Below are 22,205 nucleotides of genomic sequence, written 5' to 3'. Positions count from 1 at the left end.
TCCACTTCGTTTCCCTCCGGTCTCCACATTTTCCCTTCCAGCCCTCCACTTCTCCGGATCAATGGATAGTAAGGTTCCAACTCTGGGCTCACACAGCGCTGGCGGACACCCCAGTAACAAGTGAGAGTGCTCCGCCTGGCACTCCCCCGCCTCTGTCCCCTACACGGTTCCCCATCTCTGAGAAGCCAAAAGGACAGCGGATTTGTCTCTCCAACTTTACCCGACCGACTACAAGGAAGCAGCTTCAACGTTCTAAACGCATGACCAACCACGGGATTGCTTTGCGCCTCCTCACAAGCCTTCCTGGGTATTCTGTTCATTGATGCCTCAAAACCTCGCGGAGAGCAGTCTCCCTTTCCCTTGCTCCCTCTGTTTCCTTGAGTTAGTTCTGCAAGGTGTTACCGGGGTTCGGGAGCTCTTGGACCGAATGGAACTTTTTTCTCCCTCTTCTTGCTGCTGATTGTGTCCCTGGACAAGGAAAAAGGCTTCGCAGGCAGAAGAGGCGCAGGGGAGGTGGAGGAAGAGGACGAGGAGGAGGAGGAGGAGGAGGAGGAGGAGGAAGACGAGGAGGAGGAGGAAGCCTAAGGGGCTCGGCGCGGGTGTGTGCATGTGTGCATGCGTGTGTGAGTGCATGTGTGTGAGTGCCACCGCTGCCCAGGACCCCCGGCCCCGAAGGTGTTGGCTGAAATATGGAGAATAGTCTTGGATGTGTTTGGGTACCCAAGCTGGCTTTTGTACTCTTCGGAGCTTCCTTGCTCAGCGCGCATCTTCAAGTCACTGGTAAGAGGTCCTTTCCTTTCTTCTCTACGCTCCCCCACCCCTTACCCCATCACGCTCACCGTTTCATTTGGAGAGTAGAATTAGACTGGAAGAGAAATAGATATTTGGTGCTCGCTCTGCCTGCCGGTTCCTCCTGGATGATAAAAGACAGAAGACTTTTTCCCTCTGGGGGCGGAGGATGTTGGTGGGATGTAGGGCATCTCTTTGCGCTTTTTCAATCTGGTGCTTCTCCTGCATCTTTGATTTTACAAATAACTTGTGTTGGTTTGGAGGACAGGCTGCTGAAAGTGTTCCGGATGCTGTTAAAAGGACCTGGATTGTATCCACAGAGCCTCAAAAACCTAGCAAGGGGGAGGTGGATAGGGTAACAGGAGCAAGCGGAGGAGTATGATAACGAGGAAGCTTAGAGCAAGTCTGTGGTCTGTGCGGGATGTTAGCTGCTGGGGAGATTTCCGTGAATATGTGCGACCCTAGGTTTGCATGTTTGCACTTGCTGATGGAGAATCGAGGAAGAGACAGATAGATGTTTTGAGTACTTTGGATGAGTGCAGAGGGGTGCCCTAAAGAGGGGAAGAGCTGCCAGGAGGGGTATGTATTTAAAATTTTAACTGTACGTGAATGCTGTTTGCTAGCTAGGTCTCCTAATATCTCCAAGACACCTCCAAACTCCAAGTGATTGATACTATGGGAAACAGGCCTCCTGGCTCTGGCCCTTGGCAAGTGTAGTTTCTAGTTAAAAATGGCTAAACTGTTCCGGGGGCTAGATGGGGCCAAAGCGGGAGAGAGAAGGATCCTAAAGCTGCTTTTTGAGTGCTGCAGTCTCCGAATGCGGAGCTGGGGCTTCTGTGGCCAAAAGAATAAAAACCTAGCAAAGTGATAAGATATCCTCGGTTTGCCGGACGCCGCCCCATGTAGGTGGGCACTGGGGTATAGGGAGTCTGTCCGCTGGGGAAAGGCAGAACAGCTGCTACGTGAGCATGCAAATCCCTTCGGAGTCGACCTTTCCTCAGATCCGAAGACTGCCCAGGCTGGGGCCAGGAGTTGGAGAGAGAGGCGCCCTAACCTGCGCCTTGGAAATTAACAGAGAATAAAATTAAACCACAGCAGCCAAGTCCCCAATCTCCCTAGAGTCCTAAACTCAGTCTGTCTGGTCCCACCTGCAGAACCAAGGGTTGTGAACGCTAACAGAGAATGCGTCGCTTCACTGTGTGTCAAGGGATCCAGGCTGTGAAGCAAGCAAGCAAGCACCAATCCAGTGTTGCCACTAGCCAGTAGGATTAACAAGAGCACAGGCTCTGGGCTTCCATCCTTCTGTAGGCAGCCAGAGCGCGCCAAGGTGTGTGTGTGTGTGTGTGTGTGTGTGTGTGTGTGTGTGTGTGTGTGTGTGTGTGTGTGTGTGTACGCGAGCGTGCGTACGTGTGTGTTGTGTGTTGTGTGCACGCCTATGATGATGGACTGGCTCACCGGCACCCACCCTCAGCTCAGTTGCCTGCCCTTCCTCCTCCCTCTGGGCGGTCCCCTCCTCCCTAGCTCCTCTCCCCAAGAGCTTTGTCCTCCGTAATTACTCCCTTTGAAGGTGGGAGGAAGGTGTGGAGAGGGTAGGGGTAGCTTATCCTTGCAGTAATGAAAGGTGTTTTTAAAAAAAAATCCCCTCCTTAAACCACAAATGCTCACAGGCAGAACAAGCAGGACCTTCCTTGTGCTCAGAAGATTTACTTGAGCTCTCTCTGGCACTTTGGGAGCACCTTGAAAGAAAGAGGGAAGTTCAGAGACATTCCTTGCTATGAAGAAAACCCACTAGATAGAAAGGGAGTGATGACCTGGTGGATAATATTGAATTAAGCAAAGTGCAAAAATGGACAATGTTGTTAGTTATTCAATATTTTAAAGCCATTCCCAAATTACTATTACCTGGCAAAAACTGGTGGCAGATGAATGGAGATAAATCCAATGTTTTTATTAGTGCCTTTATTAAATATCTCCTTCCTATTCGGTTTTTTTTTTTTTTGCTTATAGTCATTTATTTATTAGTGTTTTATTTCAATTTCCTTCTTAAAATGTTCTCTTTATAGACAAATCTAAGACCATCCCCCCCAAATTCCCAGATGTAAAGAGAATGCTACCGGATAATGCTTGCTGATCTTTGTTCCAAACTTCTCTACAGTGCTGCGATTTGTGCAGGTCCCAGGAAAGAGTGTGTGTGTGGGGGGGTGTGCACTTTGAAGATCTTGCTATTTCAGTTCACTGTGCTGTTCTTTGCTCACTTATCTGAATATTACCCTTTGCCTTACTAGCAATTTTGGGGAGCCTGGAACCAAAGAAAACAGAGTTCACACTAAGAAAGGACCAGTAGGAGGTGCCCTTAATAAGGCCAAATGTCTAGCTCACAGGCATTGAAGTTCCTGCTTGGCAGAAGGTTTTAAAGACTTTGTTGATTGGTAACAAAGGATTATGGAGACTAGCACAATAGCGCTGGCCCGTCCCCTCTTTCCAGGCAAAATGTGAAACTTGTAAATTTGAATGAGATTATTATGTCACAACTGGAAGGACATCCCTAAACAGTGTCTGTGTAGAGAACTGAGAGGAAGAGAGGGAGAGAGGGAGAGAGAGAGAGAGAGAGAGAGAGAGAGAGAGAGAGAGAGAGAGAGAGAGAGAGAGACTTTTTAGCTTGCTTTGTGGGATGTCCTCTTCTTTATTTGACGTGAGACATGTGCAGAGAGAGGTACCAGGTAAAGTCTCAAGATCTCCGGCAAGATGGGAAATTTAGACATTAATGAATCAAATAGGAAGTCTGCTCACTAATTATTTAATTATTCATGTGTGTTTGCGTTACATTTGGTGAGAGTTTATATAGTCTAGACATAATGGAGTGAAGCTTGCTAGTTGCTCTGTCCAGCACCTTTGTCACACCAACGGCCACAGCAGGTCCTGTGCTCTTTCTGGGCTTGCTATGCATGTGGTGGAAAGAGGCTGTCAGGCCCTGGGATTGCCTGGGTAAGCAGGCTCTCCACAGCTCGGTGAATGCTACAGTATAAATCACCAGTGACCTGTCACCCTACCCATTTCCCACCCTGTAGCAGCTGCCCTCTGAGTTATGAAGCATGTGAAATGGCCAGCACATGTGTTATATGCGAATATATTAGGCTCAGTGCATTTGCTTTAATGCTCTTAACAGCAAGGCTGCTGTGAGGGGCCAATAGCCACCCCTCCCCCAGGAAGAGATTTATACCGCGTGTGTGTGTGTGTGTGTGTGTGTGTGTGTGTGTGTGCGCGCGCGCGCACGCGCGTGCGTGCGTGCCTGTGGCTTCCATTTATTCCATGGCAAGTTAATCTTTCTGAAGACTTCTTAGTTCATTGAGGAGAATTAGTTTCCATCTTATCCAGTTCTTGAATGGACACTGCCAGACAGTCCCTTTGGAGTACAGGGTAAGCTTCTAAACCAATAAGAATCTGACAAGAGTTTGGGGGAAGTGATGCATTTGAGAAGCTGGGATTGTTTGTTTTTAGAAAGTGAAGGCTTGATACACAGTCTGAGGAATCCCAGCATAAATACTTCAAAAACATCTTTTATAAGAAACTTTCTCTCTTCCAACCTTGTAGATCCCACTGTATGTATCCACTATCCTAAGATTTTTCTTAGGTTTGTGAATTGCTCCTGAGAAGTTTCTAGCAACACACAGTAATGCCATATAATGCAGTTTATCACCTGCATAGGGACTGATTTAAATCCTGTCATCCTGGCCCTGCTTTTATCATAGCAGGCTCTGATGATAACGGAAGTGCTAAAGTTTCTGAATTGACTCTTTCCATAAGAGACTGTGTTCTAAGATGATATTTTTAAGCAAATAGCCTTACAATTTCTTTGGAGAATTTACCATCTTAAACCATGTATGTGTTTATACATATGCATAAGTGTTCCTCACATTATCCTCTGTTAGAATAAATAATAAAGGATATGGTTGCCCTGAATCAATTTCTTTAGGTAAAACACAATGGGACCCGCACAGAGAACAGTTTTCCACAGGTCCCTGCCTTCTCCTTCAACTATTTAAGGAAGGACACTCATGACTGCCCTAGTAAAGCAGTATTGGCTTGGATCCAGCTCTCCCCAGTTTCCATAGACCTGGCCTGTATTACCACCGGAAACTCAGTCCAAGTTAGAAACAGGTTGCTGTGTCTGGGTATTCGTTGCAAAAGTATATTCTCAAGTGACAATTTTTCATTTATCTCTATTGATAATCTTCTAGATGAACTGAATACATACATTTTAGAAAACCTTAGCATTGTTTGGATTAAGAGAATAATGACCCAAGCCCACTAAAAGTCATTAGGTTCTAGAAAAATAGCATGATCCCTGAAATGGAATGCCAAGCATGGCGCGTATTTAAAATTTATAAAATATAAACATGACATTTCCTTTTCTTCCTCCTCTGTGCCAGTATGACAACACAGCGAAGGCCTTAAGAATCCTGGCTTGCCATATCACTGCTTCAGGATTGGAATACACCAAACTCAATATTTGTACAACCACCCACGAATTTTACAGTGACTTACTGTGGGCTGTTTACTTCTCTGTTGGATATCCTTGGAGAATCACATTGTACCTACTACATAATACCAGGGCATCAAGGTCACCCTTCTCGATGCAACTAAAGCATGTCTCATTGAGAAACCAACTCTTGTTCTATAAGCATTATGCTTAACATGTCATATGGCACTTGAGAACACAGGGAGAATTGCCTTTTAAATAAATTGTAAAATGTTTATGATTGCTTCTTTTGGTGAAGAATGAACAGTACTCAAAAAAGAGCCAAGTAATACTGTTAGCCTGGGAGACTCACCTGTGGCCTACTAGCGAAGACTACCAGCATTCTAGAGTTCACAAGCTTTGAGAAAGGAGTGAGTATTCAAGGTAACAAGTGGTGCCAACTAGTCATGTGTCTTGGTCACAAAGTTGCTACTAGGTTGAAGTATAGAACTTTAATTTTTGTCAATGATTTCCCCTTTCAGAGTTCAGAGCCTTTTTCATTATCCTTATAATGCCCATCGTGTTGCCTTGCCCCTGTATATTTAAGATACTCCCCCTTAAAACTAAGCCCTCATAAAGCAAATCTTCATATTACTGATAAGGAAGGATAAGCAATCCAGGTTGCCTTCCCTGTAGACCAACAAAAATGCCCAAGACAAAACTACGTGCTACTTATGCCAAGTGAGTGACAGCATACAGTTAAAAAGTGCACATTATTAAGTTCCTTTATAGTAACAGCACTGAGCTAAATTACCACACAACTTCATCCCAGGTGCTAGCTCCTCCCATGCGAGTGTTGACTCCTTCACTGTACATTTCTCAGGTTCAGCACTGTACTAACACAAAGCAATACAGGCTAGGAGATTGACGATCAAAATTACTATAGAGTTCTAAAGTTCTTTGACAGATTTAGCCCGAGGTTTAAAAAAAAAAACAAACAAACCTTTAACACATCTCTTAAGTAAAAATATTTTCCTTGAGAGGTCAGAAATGTTCCAACTTTGTCCTATGGTGGGGTTTAGAAATTGGGAATAACATGTGTGGCTGCACACACCTTTATTTTCCTCATTATTGATTGTAATTTGCCAATGGTCATGTGAGTATATGTTGCTTTCTATGAACAGTTTTAAACAACCATAGTGTGCACAGCTTTCATTTCTTGGGGGGAAAGTCGAGCAAGGAAACACACAAATCATTTCCTATTTATTGATCTTATTTCTCAAGTATACTTTTATAGCATGATGTGAGTGGAAGATTTCTCTTTTCCGCCAAAATTCTGGAGCCCAAAACCAGTAATTCATTTCTGTTTTTAAAGAATATATATTTTCCATTAAAACCAAATTCTGTAATTCCTTGTTGCTGAATTCCTTTATATATAATTTTCTGAGCTTTTTTTTTTTTTTTTTTTTTTTTTTTTTTTTTTTTTTTTTTTTTTTTGCAATTGAGAGATTTCTAGCTTGCGGTTTTTTACATCCTTGTCTGAACAGAAGGCAGTTCTCCAGAACTAAATGGTTCCTCACGATGCTGTTTAATAAAAAACAAAACAAAACAAAACAAAAATCACCTTGTTGAGTCTTGTGACTTGATAAGAAAGAGCATCATTATAACTTTGTTCTAGGCTATCTAAAATGTTCCTAAATCCATATTTACATTATCATAGAGGAATAAAAAGAATTAGAAGCGGTATAAATGATGGCCATTTGGCTTAAGAAGTGAAGTTTCCCCTTCCCTATGACTGTCCCTGAGGGGGACTTCCTCCCCCTGTATATGCTCATAGGGTATCAAGTCTCTTCTTGGCTACCTGCTGTCCTTCCTCTGAGTGCCACCAGGTCTCCCCCTCCAGGGGACATGGTCAAATGTGAGGCACCAGAGTACTGTGAAAGTCATATTCCACTCTCCACTCAACTGTGGAGAATGTTCTGACCATTAGCTAGATCTGGGTAGGGGTTTAAAGTTTACCACCTATATTGTCCTTGGCTGATGCCTTAGTTTGAGCGGGACCCCTGGGCCCAAATCTGCCTATCATAATGTTCTACTTGTAGGTTTCTAAGGACCCTCTGGATCCTTCTACTTTGCTATTCTCCCATGCTTCTCTCATCTAGAGTCCCAATAGGATGTCCTCCCCTCTTTCCCAGTTTCCTGGTAAGTGAAGGCTTTCGTGGGACATGCCCCTTGGGCTAGTATGCAGATAGGGGAGGGAGGGAAGAATGGGAGGATACAAGGGATGGGATAACCATTGAGATGTAACAAGAATAAATTAATAAAAAATTTAAAAAAAAGAAATGAAGTTTCTTGTTATAGCTCAGTATTTTAAGATTTCAGCAACAGAACTTTCGAAGTGTTTCTCCACTCTGTTGCCTTTTATGATGTAGCCCTAATGTAACCTATTTGTCATGTATTTAAGTCATCACTATGATACAGATTTTACATTAGATGGATAGTTTCTGAATACCTGAAGATATAGCAGTGATTTATTTATTTTTATTTATGTTAGAAGTTTCTAATTGTGACATATTAAAAAAATGATTCCAGATTCAGAAAGTTGTTTCTTTGCATTGTTTTGTCCAGTTGAAGCTCTTCCCTTTCCCCTTTTCCATTTTGTTTTGCTCAGTTTTACAAAGATATTGTATTTTATGTAAGAAAAGAGACTCTAAGTTGGGACCCGAGTACCTTATTAATGGAAAAAGCCCTAATTTATTTAATTAATAGGCTCCTGGTATTTCTGAAATCTGATATATTAATTTGGTTGTCATTTGTTCCTCATGAAACATAGTTTTTCTTGTTAGATAAAGGTGTGGATTAGATCCATGTTAGTACTTTCCTAGTTTCAGTACCACATATTTTCCTTAAATTATAAACTCTCTGTATGCAGCATCTAGTATAATTAATAACAACACTGGAGATAATATCAAAAATAAAACAAAAAGCCATATACACATTATTGGTTTCCTGAATTTTGTGTTAACTAATCCTTCTATTTTGTAAGACAGCTACAAATACATCTTTCATTAACACACTATTTTGTTCTTTTGTTGTTGTTAGTTGTTTTGTTTTGTTAGTTTTTTGTTCTTGATTTTTTGAGACAGGGTTTATCTGTGTAGCCCTGGCTGTGCTGGACTCACTTTGAAGACCAGGCTGACCTTGAACTCACAGCAATCTGCCTGCCTCCGGAGTGCTGGGATTAAAGGCATGCGCCACCATACCCGGCTGGTTTTTGTTTTTGCTTTTAATATATGATTTTAATGAAAGAAATATATTTTGTCTGATTTTCTTTATGGCTAAACATTAAGTACCTGAGGCTACCTGCGTATGCGTTTAGGATTACACTCATCACTCTACTGTGTAATATTCCATGACCTTAATTGATCATAACTTACCTAGGCTATTGTTGATAGACTATTTTGAGCTACAATCTTCTGTTATAGTCTTTATGATTTAAGCATTTTTTATATACATTGCTCATTGAAAATGAACCATCATTTCCAGGTGTAACGTAGGTACTGAGATGCTGAATCATGAAAAGGAAATCTCTACGTTAAGAGGCAATGGCCTGCTACTTTTATTATACCACCACACTAGGAGCATAGGAAAATCTTCTTTGTTTCATGTCTCCACCAACACTTGGTATTTTCATTTGCTTAATTTGCCTTCATCTGGTGGATGTGAATTAACATCTCATTATGGGTTTAATTTGCATTTCCCTGATTGCTAATAAAACTGCACATTTTTTCCCTCATAAATTTGTTGGCCATTTGTTGGTTGCAGCAAGATACTTCCATGATCTTGTTTCTTCAATACAGCATCCATTTTATCTCTGTCATTTTATTGGTAGTTAGTCTATCTTCTTACTAATCAACCTTTTGTGTTTAAAGATGAATGTCATGAGCAGTCCAACTTTTAGAAAGTTGTCACCTTATGTTGTACCAAGTTTACCTTACCCCAGGCACTACTTAAGCACTTTCTCAAGATGCACACTAAATTTTATCTAGAAAAGGATGGCCTTAGTCACTTTAGGACTATTTGTGGTAATGAGCAAGCCTTTCTTTCTCTATATCTTTACTCTTCCAGTTTATGATGTCTGTATAAATGACAGCTAACAGGAAAAAAAAAAAGGGTTTGGGGTACAAGGCTTAATTTCAGTCACATTAGGAATATCCTGAATCTAATGGAACAAAAGGAAAACTGAATTACAGTCTTAATGGCAGATACCAAATCTAAGTGAAAGCACATCATAATCTGGCTATTTGACCTTGAATATGTTTCCAATGCAGTAAAATGCATAGGCCAAAAACCATCGTCAAATTTATGGTGTGTATGATTATGGGTTTCAGGCAGTCTGTGCTTGAAGTAATATATGCCTCTAACTTTTGTATAGGTTCTTAATTTATTCCACTTGGTCCCATTGGGCAGGCTAACAAAGGTCTCTGGATTAAATAACACATTTGGGTATGCTGGAAGAGGCCTCTCCAGCAGGTTGCCTTCTGTGCCTACTCATTAGAGATGTAAGCCAAGGCTGAGACATCTAAGCAAGCCTCTGCATTGAGAGTCCTCCATCCATTGTTCCCACATCTTTGCTCAGCCTCGTGGGATCTCAGAGGAATATAAATTAGAGAGAAAATCTGCAAGGCTTTCCCTTTTATGTCTAATTTCTGGGCAGAGCTGTTCCCTGCAGGACAATTTCTAGTTATTTTCTCCCTGGTTTGAAACATCTCAAGGGATGGTTTGTTGACTCCTTCCCATGGGAAACATTTCAGCAACACAACAGTTTTTGCTGTTGGAAATTTACTTTGTAATTCATCTTAAATAGCACTGCTCCATATATTCTTTTTAACACCTGTGCTATTGAGTGTGCAGTTTTTGTTTTCCCTTTGCAATGACACTGCCTCTTCTATGAGCCAGCAGGTTAAGTAATTTTAGCTCTAAGTTGGTTTTTTTTTCCCTTCTGGGGTCATCTTCATTTAGTCTAACTATATAGCTCTTTAGTTCATTGGATTTTTTCTGTTATCCCTCCAGAAGCCTAACCATGTTCCTTTCTTTCTTCCATTTTTAAATCTAAACTCCCTCTAGTTTATTTAGTCCCTAAATTTAGTGTGTAGATTTTAACATAATATTTCCCAAGTAACGCATTGTAAAATATAGATTCATCATACTTCCATAACCCCAACAACGGTATAGCCAGAGATGCATATTTGTCATCTAAAACTTGTGCTCTTACTTTTCATTTAGTTTTCTTGATGCCCAAGATAATTGATAATCTATGATAGAATCAAATGAGATCAAGTATTTGAGTCAAGAACATTATGGCTATTTAACAGGGATTATAACATGCTGAGTGGAATGTTTTTAATATATTTCTGTTTTACATGAGTTTATATTTAAGCTAATGAGACAGGTACATAAATGAGTGGCACACAAGGCAGAACAAAGTACTCATTAAGGAAGAATACAAAGTGGTGAGACTAAAAAAAAAAAAAAAAAAAAAACTACAATGTTTATATCATTAACATGCCAATACTAGCAAGTAGGCTAAAAGAGTCATTCCGCTCATCCCTGCATTCTTATAATTCTTTGACTGATGTTTTCTTTGTGTGTATGTTTTGGTTTTGTAGTATGAGGGTGTAAATAGTTGTCAATCATGTTTAAAGTAAGCCATACATAAACTAAGCTGGATGCAATAGTGCACGCATATCTATAATCCAAGAATTTAGAGTGTGAAAGTTGGAAGATTATGAATGTGAGAATTCCTTGTATTACAAAATGAGTTCACAACTAGCCTGGGTTGCAGAGCAAAACCTTGTTGAAAAAAAAAAAGGAAGGAAGGAAAAAGAAAATAGAAAAGAAATGAAGGAAAAGTAAAATGAAATGAAAGACAATAAAAGGAAAAGAAAATAAGATAAAATGAAAAGTATAGTAAAATATAAATAGACTAAGACATAGGTGTGAGAAGAATAAACTTTGTTGTGGTTTATCTTGCAGATCCTGGCAATCTTTCTATAAGCATACGAGCACACATCCATGGGACTTTCCTCCCTATTCATTGAGTGTTCCAGGTACTTTGTTAAAGTGGCAATAGAGTTAGAGCCCAGTTTGAGAAGCATGTTAGTCAACAAATGTACAAACTAATTTATTACTCTACTGTAATAAAGTATCACAGACATTGGAGGCATCTAGAGAACAGTTTTTTTTAAGGCTTCTCTGGAGAAATTGTGCTTAAGCTAGCAACCAAAGAATAACTTGATAAGCTAACAAGGGGGTGCTTGATAAGGAGCAGAGGGAGAAAAATAGCGGTTGTTCAGGAACTGTGGTAGGTCGATGAACTCAAAAAGATCAGCATATTACGCTTCAAGACACTACTGTATGGTAGTGATCCAGATGAAGCCACAAAGCTTTCTTGGTCCTCTCACCAACATCAGATTCTCATACTCAGGGAACACTGGTGGAATTCATTGAAGTGAGTTCACCTTGAGATGCACTCTTAAACAACCAAGCAAGCAAACAAAAAAGAAGCACTCTTTAATATCTTTTCATCATTTGAAGTGTAGATAAATAGTAGCTGACCCAAAGTTCCCCAATCTCTTTTCCTCAGGCCCCTTTAACTTTTCTCTCCAGCTCATCGTCCTTCCTTTGTGGTCACACAGGAACACTCTCTACCAGGGCCCCAAAAGTCACCACACATGGCTGGGAGCCAGAGTGTGCAACAGCAACCAAAGAATGGAATACCTGCCCAACAAAAATGATACCAGATATTGATGCAACATTTCAAACATCAGAAAATTTAGGTAAAATTCATAGGAAACTCTTCCTCTAATTCCAGAGTCAGTTTTCAATTCACAAGCTTGTCTCTCTGCTTGTTGACAGTTGGATTTTATTGATCGAAATAATATAGTTAGAAGCAGTTTTAAGAACCATAAAGACCTAGACAAAGGCAAATATTTATTAATGAGCATGCTCAAGAGACCAGTTCCACTGGGCAGAGAGAGAACAGGATTTTGCCCGTATGTAGCATGAGGATTGATAAGGCTCATTGCTTCTTTGCTTCTTTGGGTGGCCTTTTGACAACTACAGTTTTGATCTTTCTCAATGAGATAAATGGGAAAAGTAAGCCGAAGCTTTGTTTAAAATTGTAGAGTTCCATTATATTGTCTCTACGTCACTGTTTCTTCAAAAGTACTTGAAAGTTCTTTCCTTTAATCTGCCATTCATCAAGAAGTTAGTGGCTTGTGACCACATCATATTACTGTGTCCGATAGTAGTTGTGCCATTGAGTCACTTTTTACCTATAGGATCTGGCTCTATGGTCCTTGGCCATGAAGACGGTGATGACAAGAAAACACCAACCAAGCAAAAGGTTTGATTGAAACACTAAACCTCACTGTATTTCAGCATTCCCTCTACTAATTGTACAGAAAAATCAACCTATGTGCCCCAGGTGTAAATTAGTGATAAAAATTACTCCATTGGTTAAATATATAAAGTTATACTTTATTTCACTATATATCTCAATTCAATTGTAATTGCTATTTCATCAATAGAATCTGTCTTAAGAAGATCTTTACAATGCTGCATTCACAAGCATACACACCCATTATAAAATCTGCCTAAATTTCATTATTGTTTTTGATGTGTGAAAGACATAGAGATAAGATAAATCATATTTTACTAACAACTTTTACATTAAATATATGGGTTTTTGGGTACTGGTCCAAGTCCTTGCTGGACTTAGGGGCTCATGGCACAACTAGTATGCCCTTACTCAATGTAACATTAATCAAACTTGGCAGACTCTAACACATTCCTGTGGATTCTACATTCAAACAATCTTCAATTACTATCTCTTCCTATGCTGGCTACATGCATTTTCTTCAGACCTAGCTACCTGGCTTGAATGCCTAGAAGCTGATTCTTGCTTTTTGTAAATAAAAGGTACAAGGTAGAGTATTTCCCTAAGGTATTTGCTTCGGACAAGTGTCTCTCTTCTTGATCCTTCATCAATGTTAAGGCTCTCTTCATACTAGCTAATTTAGGATCTTTAATAGCTAAGTATTTTTTACATATTCAGATGACTGTAATTCACAGCCACCACACTGGTTCTTCATGGCCTTAAGGTATTGCAACAGCTACTCAGGCTTTCCTCCACAGAAGAATATTTGTATCACCTGGGGACTCATTAGAAATTTGAAAAACCTGGCCATTGCCTGGCCTTGCTCTTTTAGAATCAAAGGTGATTGAGAAACATTTACCTGGGAGACAGAGACTGTCCCTGTCTTTACAACTGGTCACCCAGTCAATGGGAAAATGCCCCAGCCAGATGAACTCAGACTCAGCTTGCAACATCTTTGGGTGGCCTAGCTGTAGGTCATACAATGGCAAACTATGCACAGGTCAAAGAGGCTTCTGGCTTGCTGTTTTATTTACTGTTGCAGTGTCTCTCAGGGTCATAACATGCTTCATTTTCCTTGAGATTGAAACCATTTGGACTTTTTTTTTTTTTTTTTTTTTTTTTGAGTATTCGATCTGCCTTTCCCCTCTTTTTCTCAAGGATATGACACACTTCAAAAGGACCTGCTGGTTTTCATTTCCCATCTCGCCCTCTTGCCACTCTCTTCCTTCTTGAAAATACTGTGATTCACAAGAAAAGAGAGGCACATAAAAGGGATGCTGGGGCCCGGAGTCCTTTCCCCTTTGTGTCCTTCAGGTCTGCTCTGAAAATACACACACATGCTAAAAGTGAGACCCTGGTGGAGGTGACCCCAAACTGAACCTAGCCTTTTGATTGGAAATGGTCTTTGGGGCATGAGACAAACCAACTGCTCATTTGCCTGAGACAGAAAGAAGAAGCTTAAGTGAGGTGTTTAAAGAGGAGCAAAGCTTTCAGGCAGAGAGCTAGCTCAGCGCAAGGCTTTGAAGCTTTTTCGCTCTGCCCTGCCTGGTTGAGAGGCAAGCTTTAACCAGAGCTCCAAATCACAGTGGAGTAGGAGAGGACAGGAGGGCTCAGCTGTGCAAACTGGATCAATCTGAATGAAAATCAGTAGCGTTCCCACTGGTGAGACAAGTTTCTGCTTAGCTCATGAACTGTAGGCCCTTCTCTGGTCCTGCTAGAGAAAGAGTAGGGCTTTTGTGAAAGGTTATGTAAGGCTGCTGTTTTACTTTTCCCCTCTGAGTTAAATTCTATTTATAGAGGGGCGAACTGCCTCCCAGGAAAACTGCATTTCCCTTGCTATAACTTAGCAAGAGAATTCAATCAATTTTCAGAAAAGAATTAAGGAACAAAAGAGAGAATAAAATCCAATGCAAAGACACAGAGAGGAACAAAAGGGGGGGGGATCACAAAAAGACAACATTATTACTCTCGACTTGGTTGCTAGAGGGATTGTGGGGTGATGAATTGTTCCTATTTTCCGGGAGCTTCCTGGGAAGTAGGGTTTATAGTGTCCATCATGACATGAAGCAGATTCCTGTAAACTGTAGTTGTTGGTCACCCTGAATGAGGTCATTCTCATGTGGATATATATGCCTGGGAAGAATCAGTGTTGTTTTTTGTTTGTTTGTTTCATTTTGTTTGTTTGTTTTCTCCCACTGGGCAGTAACCACTTAGGGTAAGGTTAAGGCTTCACTGCCTGTGGAAACCTGTAATGGAAGTTTTTTGAGTTCTTTGTAAACTCAGTTATGTTATATAAATGTTTTTCTTTTAATCCCATGGGTGGGGTTTTACTTTGGGCTTTAGTTTATCCACAGCTGATAATTGCCACATGCAGGGACATGGTCTTTGCCAGCTGGAGTTGAATTCTGAGGGCTGTAGGTATAAAATAAAGAGCCTATTGGGAGCATGGAGCATGGTGGTTTGAGGACACAGACAGAGGACTGTCTGCCACATTTGCTGCTGACAACTGAGATTGGCCTCGCCCTCAAAAGAAACAGAAGGCCCTACCCAGCTGGGAAAAGTAGAGGTCCACATCCTTTGTTTTTCTCCTTCTAACCTTCTTTCTCTCCTACCTGTGGATGAGGGTTTGCAAGGAAAATAAAAGCGTTTAAGAACCCTAAATAAAGTAGGTTTGTGAAAAACCTAAGCCTACAGAAAGTCTCCATGTTAGCAGTAATGGTGCTAACCACATGGAGGAACAATTGGAGGGGATGGTAGCAAGGTCTACTACAAAGTTGTCTTCCACCAGTCCCTAGAATATTGGCGCCTGATTGGAGACAATGTGCATTTTAGCTATTTACCAGGTCATTGGGACCTTACACTCTAATCTAATCTAGTAAAATCAGAGTGAACACTCAAAAGTGAAGGTTTATTTTGGCCCAGCAATCTGCTAATACAGTCAGATTTAAGTGTGATGATGTCTTTTGGAGATTGTAAGGTAATACGTTATTGGTGATATCCCATGTTAAGCATTTAAATTCCATTGTGTGGAGGAGTGTGTTGACATGTACATGCTTGCTGTGTGTGGACTTGAACAGTTTCTAAGGTCATTCCAGTGTACTGCTCTAGACTATTCCACCAACCACAAATGAAACTTCTATCTTTCTAAGTTATTTAATGCAACAGTTATTTAATGCAACACTCTGTTAATAATTTTACTGGCAATATTCCAGAGTGCCTGTGAAAAAGTAAACTTCAAAGAAATAAAATCCTCCAAATGTTAAATGCGCTACAGAATTTGCTATCTCCAAAAGTCCTGGTCCTAAGACATCCAGGGCATTTGTCTGCTCTCATGGTGAATATGGAACAAGGCAACAGAAGTGCATAATTACTTCCTACACAGGAACCCCAAGGATAGACTCTGGGTTTGCCTTAGGACAATCATTCCTGAAGACCCAGATGAGGCAAAAATATTAAAATGTTAATTTGTCAGAAACCAATGTAGGAAGTCAACACAAGACCCCAGAAATAAGAAAAGCCTTCAAATAAGAGCAAATCTTTTATTCAATTAGACAAAGACTGTGAAGGTTGTTAAAATGGTTTTGTCATTGGATAGATGAAAAACAAATGGACCCCAGAAACATTTAGTGAGCTGCCCCCACCCCTGTCTCAAATCTAAGAGTAGGCACTGTGAAACACCTTTGCACATATCTGGATTTAAATCTTGGCACTATCGAAGATTTAATGAAGATTCAGGATTCTTATTTCTTAAACTTGTAAAACATCATGATTGGTTAAATTAAAATACATATTACACAAAAAGATAACTTCACTCCTTGGCATGTAGAATACACTAAACTTGCTCTGATTTTATCCATCTTTGCTACAGGTGCTTATTAAGTTCACCTCTGACATGTCATATGTGGTCATACCCTATAGTGGATTTACAAAGCTTATAACAAAAATACTCCTAGCCAGGTGTAGTGGTGCACACCCTTAATCCCAGCATTTGGGAGGCAGAAGCAGGCTGATCTCTGATTTGGAGGCACTTTTGGTCTACAGGATGAGTTCCAGTACAACTATACAGAGAAACCCTGCTTTAAGAAACAAAAAGTAAACAGACAAGCAAAAATACCACTGGTAACAAAGTGATTAGGGAGGAGGACTTACACACTTTGAAAAAAGATAGGCTCACAAGGTGATATAGTATTTCATTATTAAGATACAAATGAATGAGGTGGCAAATATGAGAAAGCAAGCAATAGCATCAGAAAGCCTTCCCAAGTAAGAAGGGATAGAGTTAGGAGGGCGAACTGCCTCGAGAGGACGAAAGGATGTCTCTGTGGGACACTGTACTTTATGTTTGAGGGAAACAAGGGCGGTGCTTCGCAGCTGAAAGCTAGCTTCCTGCTCTGTTTTGGTCCCAGATCCCATCACTAGCAACGGGGCCCTGTTCACTAGCCTCTTCTCAAGCAGATGTATGAGAAGGCTGGGAGAAAGAGGCATACGGAAGTGACAGGGCCATCTAAGAAGCGACTGGCAGCATAAATAATGTAATTTTAGATTGAAGAGGCTTTGCCTGCAAGGCATCTCCTAATAATTTTACAGAGATCTTGAAAGAACAGATTGCTCGGAGAAGGGCAGAGGCACCAGGCACCAATTTCTAACACGGCGCTGTGGTGACTGAGAAAGCAAAGTTCTACTGTGTGGCACTCGTTCTCTACTGGATATTAGTGTGCGCATCTTATTCCTTTTAGTACCACTTGAAAAATGCACCAAAAAAAAAAAAAAAAAAAAAAAACCTTTAGTAGACAGTATCAATTATAAGTATTAATACATCACAGGTGTTAGTCCATCAAAGAAGTTCGGTGCATTTTATATCCCATATGCAAATATCCCAGTCCATAATTTGTCGCGCCATTATACAGCTCGTCCTTTGTCTTTTCTCTAAAAATCCTGACTCATGTAAATTTATATTAATGAATATTGGATGATGGTGGTGATGGGAATGCTGTTGCTACTTGGTCGTCTTGACATTCCCTGTCTTTAATGCCATTGAGGTGTGTTTTCCTTGTTGGTCCTCAGGGACCTCTATCAAAGGGCCAGAATCACAAATTTAACTCGTGTGTTTCCTAAGGTCATAGAGATTGCTAGCTGGCTGTCTTTTTTGAGAGGAAAAGTCAGTTGTGTCATTTGTTCTTTAAGGAAGCTACCTGCACTAAAAGAAAAACCCAGATGTGGTGTTGACTCTTAAGGCACACCAGTGTATGATGACGTCCTTTCAAAGCAAGGGTGTTGTCAGATTTTGTCCTTATAAAGTGCTTAAAAGTTGTTACCTAGCATTTTTGTTTCTAACACCACTGTGCACTAAGAGCAGTGAGAGTTCCTTGGAGAAATAACTGATTGTAGGACTTAGGTAGAAAATGTACAAGATAAGCCTGGGGCATTGTAGAATGCCAGACAATAAAGACTAAGGAAGTTCTTGTTTATGGAAAGGAAAAAAACCCATTTATAATGATGGAGGATGTCAGAGGAACCCAACAGCTAACAGAAAGGGTTCTGGGTGGTCAAATATGGAACATATGAGCAAGAAATTTCACTACTAAATTGAAAATAATTATCATAACAAATGTTGGTATGAATGAATGAATGAATGATTGAATAGAAGATAATGGTCAACTGTGTAGACTAAATTCAAAGTATGTATATAGATGTTCTACTCTGAAGGTAGTAGGGTGGGGCCTAGTATTGGCTGTGCTCAGTGACCTACTTCCAGAGAGAAGTATGTGTGATCTGGAGGTGAGCAGAATAGTGCAGAACCTGACAACCGGTTGACACAGTTCAGCCTTACCCCAGATATGAAGGTCTGAGTTAACAGTGACAGGTTTACTTGATAATATGTGGCTTTGATATGACGTGATGAGAATGGTGGCTCTGAGGCCTTCCTCCTTCAAATGTGCAGCCACCCTCTAATGAGAAGAGGAGAGAGAGAAAAAAATATCCATACAGTCTCAATGAGCTTGCTTTCTGTTGCTGTGACAGACACTATGATCAAAGGCAACTTAAGGAGGGGAATAGTTTGTTTTTTCTTGTGGTTTATGTTTCACTGTGAAGTTGGCAGTCAAGGCAGGGACTCAAGACTCAAGGTACGAACCTGGAAGCTAGAACTGAAGAAACTGTGGTAGAGTATTGCTTACTGGCTTCCTTGCCATGGCATTTTCAGCTTTCTTAAGAATGTTTGCTATAAGAATACAACCTAGGACCACTCATCCAAGGGTGAGCACTACCTACAGTGGCCTGGGCCCTCACACAGCAGTCGCTAATCAAGAATATGCCCCACAGTCTTGCCTGCGGGCCAGAAAAAAGTGAGCATTTTCTCTATTGAGGTTTCCTCTTCTCAAATAATCCTGTGTGGAGTTCATAAAACAAACAAACAGAAAGCAAAACTAGCCATCATACCCCTAAGTGAAATTTTACAAATATCCAACCAATGTTCTTAAAAACTGTCCTAAAATAAAATCTGAAAAATAAAGCATTATAGCAAATAGAAACTAAGAACTCATGATGTCAAGATAGCGTAGATTACATTGCTGTGGGGACATTAGGTAAAAACAAAATTAAGTTTGAACTAAGTATGATCTTAGTTGGCAATAATGTACTGGCTTCAAGCGATGAATTCTCATAAATATGACATATTTATGTCCATTGTTAATATTAATTGGAAACTTGACGTGGGGACATTGAGCTTTTGTTTTATCTTCACAATTTTCCACAAATTTGCAGTGGTTCTAAAATAGATGCTTTGTTTTAAAAAAATCACCTTATCTCCTAAGAATAAAATGCAGATAGAACATTTCATCTCTTTACAAATGTGTTTCTCCTGATTAAGGGTAATCTTGGTTCTTGGATGCTTACTCCGATGGTTAGAGATGTTGCTTCTGTGACCCTTGGCCTAGCACACTTGTCAGAGTTGCTCACATCTACGTTATTGTAGGTGTTGGCAGCACCTCACATTTACTGACTCAGGGTCCCAGGGCAGGCCAGCAGGTGCGAGGAGACTCAGCACGCTTTCTAAGAGATTCTTTTATGATATGAGCATCATTTTGAAAATCACTATATTTTTTATGTGCATTCTTTCTAAAAATGAGGAAAACGCTCTGCTTTTTCAACCAGTCTTTGACTTCATGCTATGATTTTGTTGAGATTAAATCACAGTGCCAGAACCTTCTAAGTAAGAAAAACCAGGCAAGGCAGTCTGTCTCTTTGACCTTTTGTTTCCTTATATGAGTCAGGCAGCACTCAATTAAAAATATTTGATGAAGATTATGTTCATGTGCCTCACATATGTAGTAAGTAGCAGCCTAGCCACAGCAGTATTATATTAACCATTTTCAGAAAGCATTGTGTATGAAACCTGCATTCCTCCTCATTGTCATCATTACTGCTCACTCTGAAACTTGCAGCCCCCTCCAGTGGCTCCTTAACATGTCCCTTCGAAATTCCAGAAAGTATGTTGCAAACCTCTGATGGGAACTGTCACATGGCTGCCCATTGGACTCTTTCCAGGGCCTCAGGTAACTACCAACTCTTTCCAGTAAATTCTGGCAATCTGGTGTGCATTGATTGTCAGCTGCCATGGGTCTGTGTGCCTGAGTTTACTATGTCAAATGGCAGAGAGTGACGCACTGTTTGTTCTCTCTCTGATTTGTCCTTCCCACTATTTCCTGTTCTATCTACTTCTCACTTTTATGGGAGATATTTAAATCTACTCAAATATGTGTCTGGGGTGTGACTTATACACCATAATGAGTGTTAGGGTTCTTGAGGAATACACATAAGCAAAAGCATTAAAATAACAATAATAGATAATGTTTATGAAATTTTATAGTTAGCAGTGCTATAACAGGTATCACCCATGAACTCTTTGTTTTGCCCCTTACCAAGTATATGACTCAACTTTATTCCAAGCAGCAATATGTCAGTTAACATTTGATTTCCTGGACTCTCTTGAAGTTGAGACAGGTCATATATTGCATCTGGTAAAAACACAGAATAAGAAGACTCCTTTACATTTCAGAAAATAACAGGCTAGTATCCTAAGCTAATTGCCACCACCTTCTGCCATTAGCTTCATTCTTTCAGCCTGAGCCATGGAGAGGAGTGGTGACACTCACAGGGTAGACTGTTTACCTTCCCTCTTCAGGATGACAAGGAGAAAAAGAGATTCTGAAGCCCATGATGACCTCTTGATCCTCTTCACCACCTGAAGACTGAACCTGTCTAGAGTTATTATTTTGTGAGGAATCATATCTAGCTGGTATTAAACTTCGCTTCTGGAGCTTCTGACATATGTAGCCACATTCAGTCCAACTACCACATGCCTCCATATTGTTAGATGTCCCTCATGATGAAGAAGCCGACTTTTATGCCTTTCTACAGACAGTGCAAATTAGATACCAAAAAAGATAACTAAATTCCCCAAGGCTTCATGGTACCTAATTATAAGAGCTATGATTTAGATCTTGGCACAAAAGCACATGTCCTACAAATCCTGGACAAACAGTAGATGCTGTTATTATGCTATTGTTGTTTGTAACATTCACTTTCCATTTCCAAATGGGTGATATTTTTCCATGAGCCATTTATTATTTAGACACTTCTAGGTTATTGAGTATCCAAATAAAAACTCCATTTTCTGCTAATCATTTTCAAATGTCATGGTTTTCACTAACAAGTTATAAGACAGCACCGTGCACTTTAGTTTCCTCTGAAGACTTCCAGCACCACCTTGTAAAGACTAACACCCCCCACTACAGCCTTGGAATACTAATGCCTTGCCTTAACAACCAGACGCAGCTCTGTAATTTACATGTGTGTTGCAGTTTCTCTCCCATTGTAGTGTAGAAGGAATTTCACATAGTTTTGATATATCATGTAAATTACATCAACAAAGCACTGTGCTATGTCTTCATTAAAGTAGGAGATGATAATTATGCAACCATGTAGTGTGGTCTTGCAGGCTTTGAGTTATGAACATTCGATAGTGTCTCTTTACTTGTGCTTAAGTTGGCATTTGTGAGCAGCATATAATCAATTAATCAATAACCCAATTTTCCCTTAAAGAGATGGTTCATCATTTAAGAAAAGAAGAGGAACAACAACAGAACTAAAAAACAGAGATTATTGTATGATTTTATGAAAAGAGCTGCTTCAGCAAAGAAACTAGCTTGGAAAAATACTGAAAGCCTTTTTCAGGGATGGTGATTTTGCTTAACTAAGCCAAAAGTGAAATTGGATACAAATGCTCAGTTCCTGAAGCATTTTATTATTTTGCAACTGCTAGAAAGAAAACACCAATTTAGGATTGCTGGGAGGACTGCATTGTTTATATTCATGATTAGGGGTATGTAAGTGGATTCATCTATGAAGTGCACAGCAAAAATAAACTTATCCTAAAACGTAGAGTTTAAAACTAATTGATTCTACCCTGTTAGCTACAAATATGGAATCCTGTACTGCGTGGCCTAATTTGTCTCA

General features: G+C 40.2%; 1 protein-coding gene across 1 annotated transcript in view; it reads left to right on the top strand.

Annotated features, from left to right (window-relative positions):
- The first annotated feature begins 201 nt into the window (after positions 1 to 201).
- The window catches only part of Dcc (DCC netrin 1 receptor), a 1,118,465-nt gene continuing 1,096,461 nt past the window's right edge, over positions 202 to 22,205 (top strand). Inside the window, exon 1 of the mRNA XM_051163583.1 lies at positions 202 to 780. Coding sequence (XP_051019540.1) covers positions 690 to 780 — 91 coding nt within the window. The 5' untranslated portion in view covers positions 202 to 689. The remainder of the gene's footprint in view (positions 781 to 22,205) is intronic.

This window comes from Acomys russatus, chromosome 20 (genome assembly GCF_903995435.1).
Source record: "Acomys russatus chromosome 20, mAcoRus1.1, whole genome shotgun sequence".
Lineage (NCBI taxonomy): Eukaryota > Metazoa > Chordata > Mammalia > Rodentia > Muridae > Acomys > Acomys russatus.
This window is presented reverse-complemented; position numbering and strand designations above follow the sequence as displayed.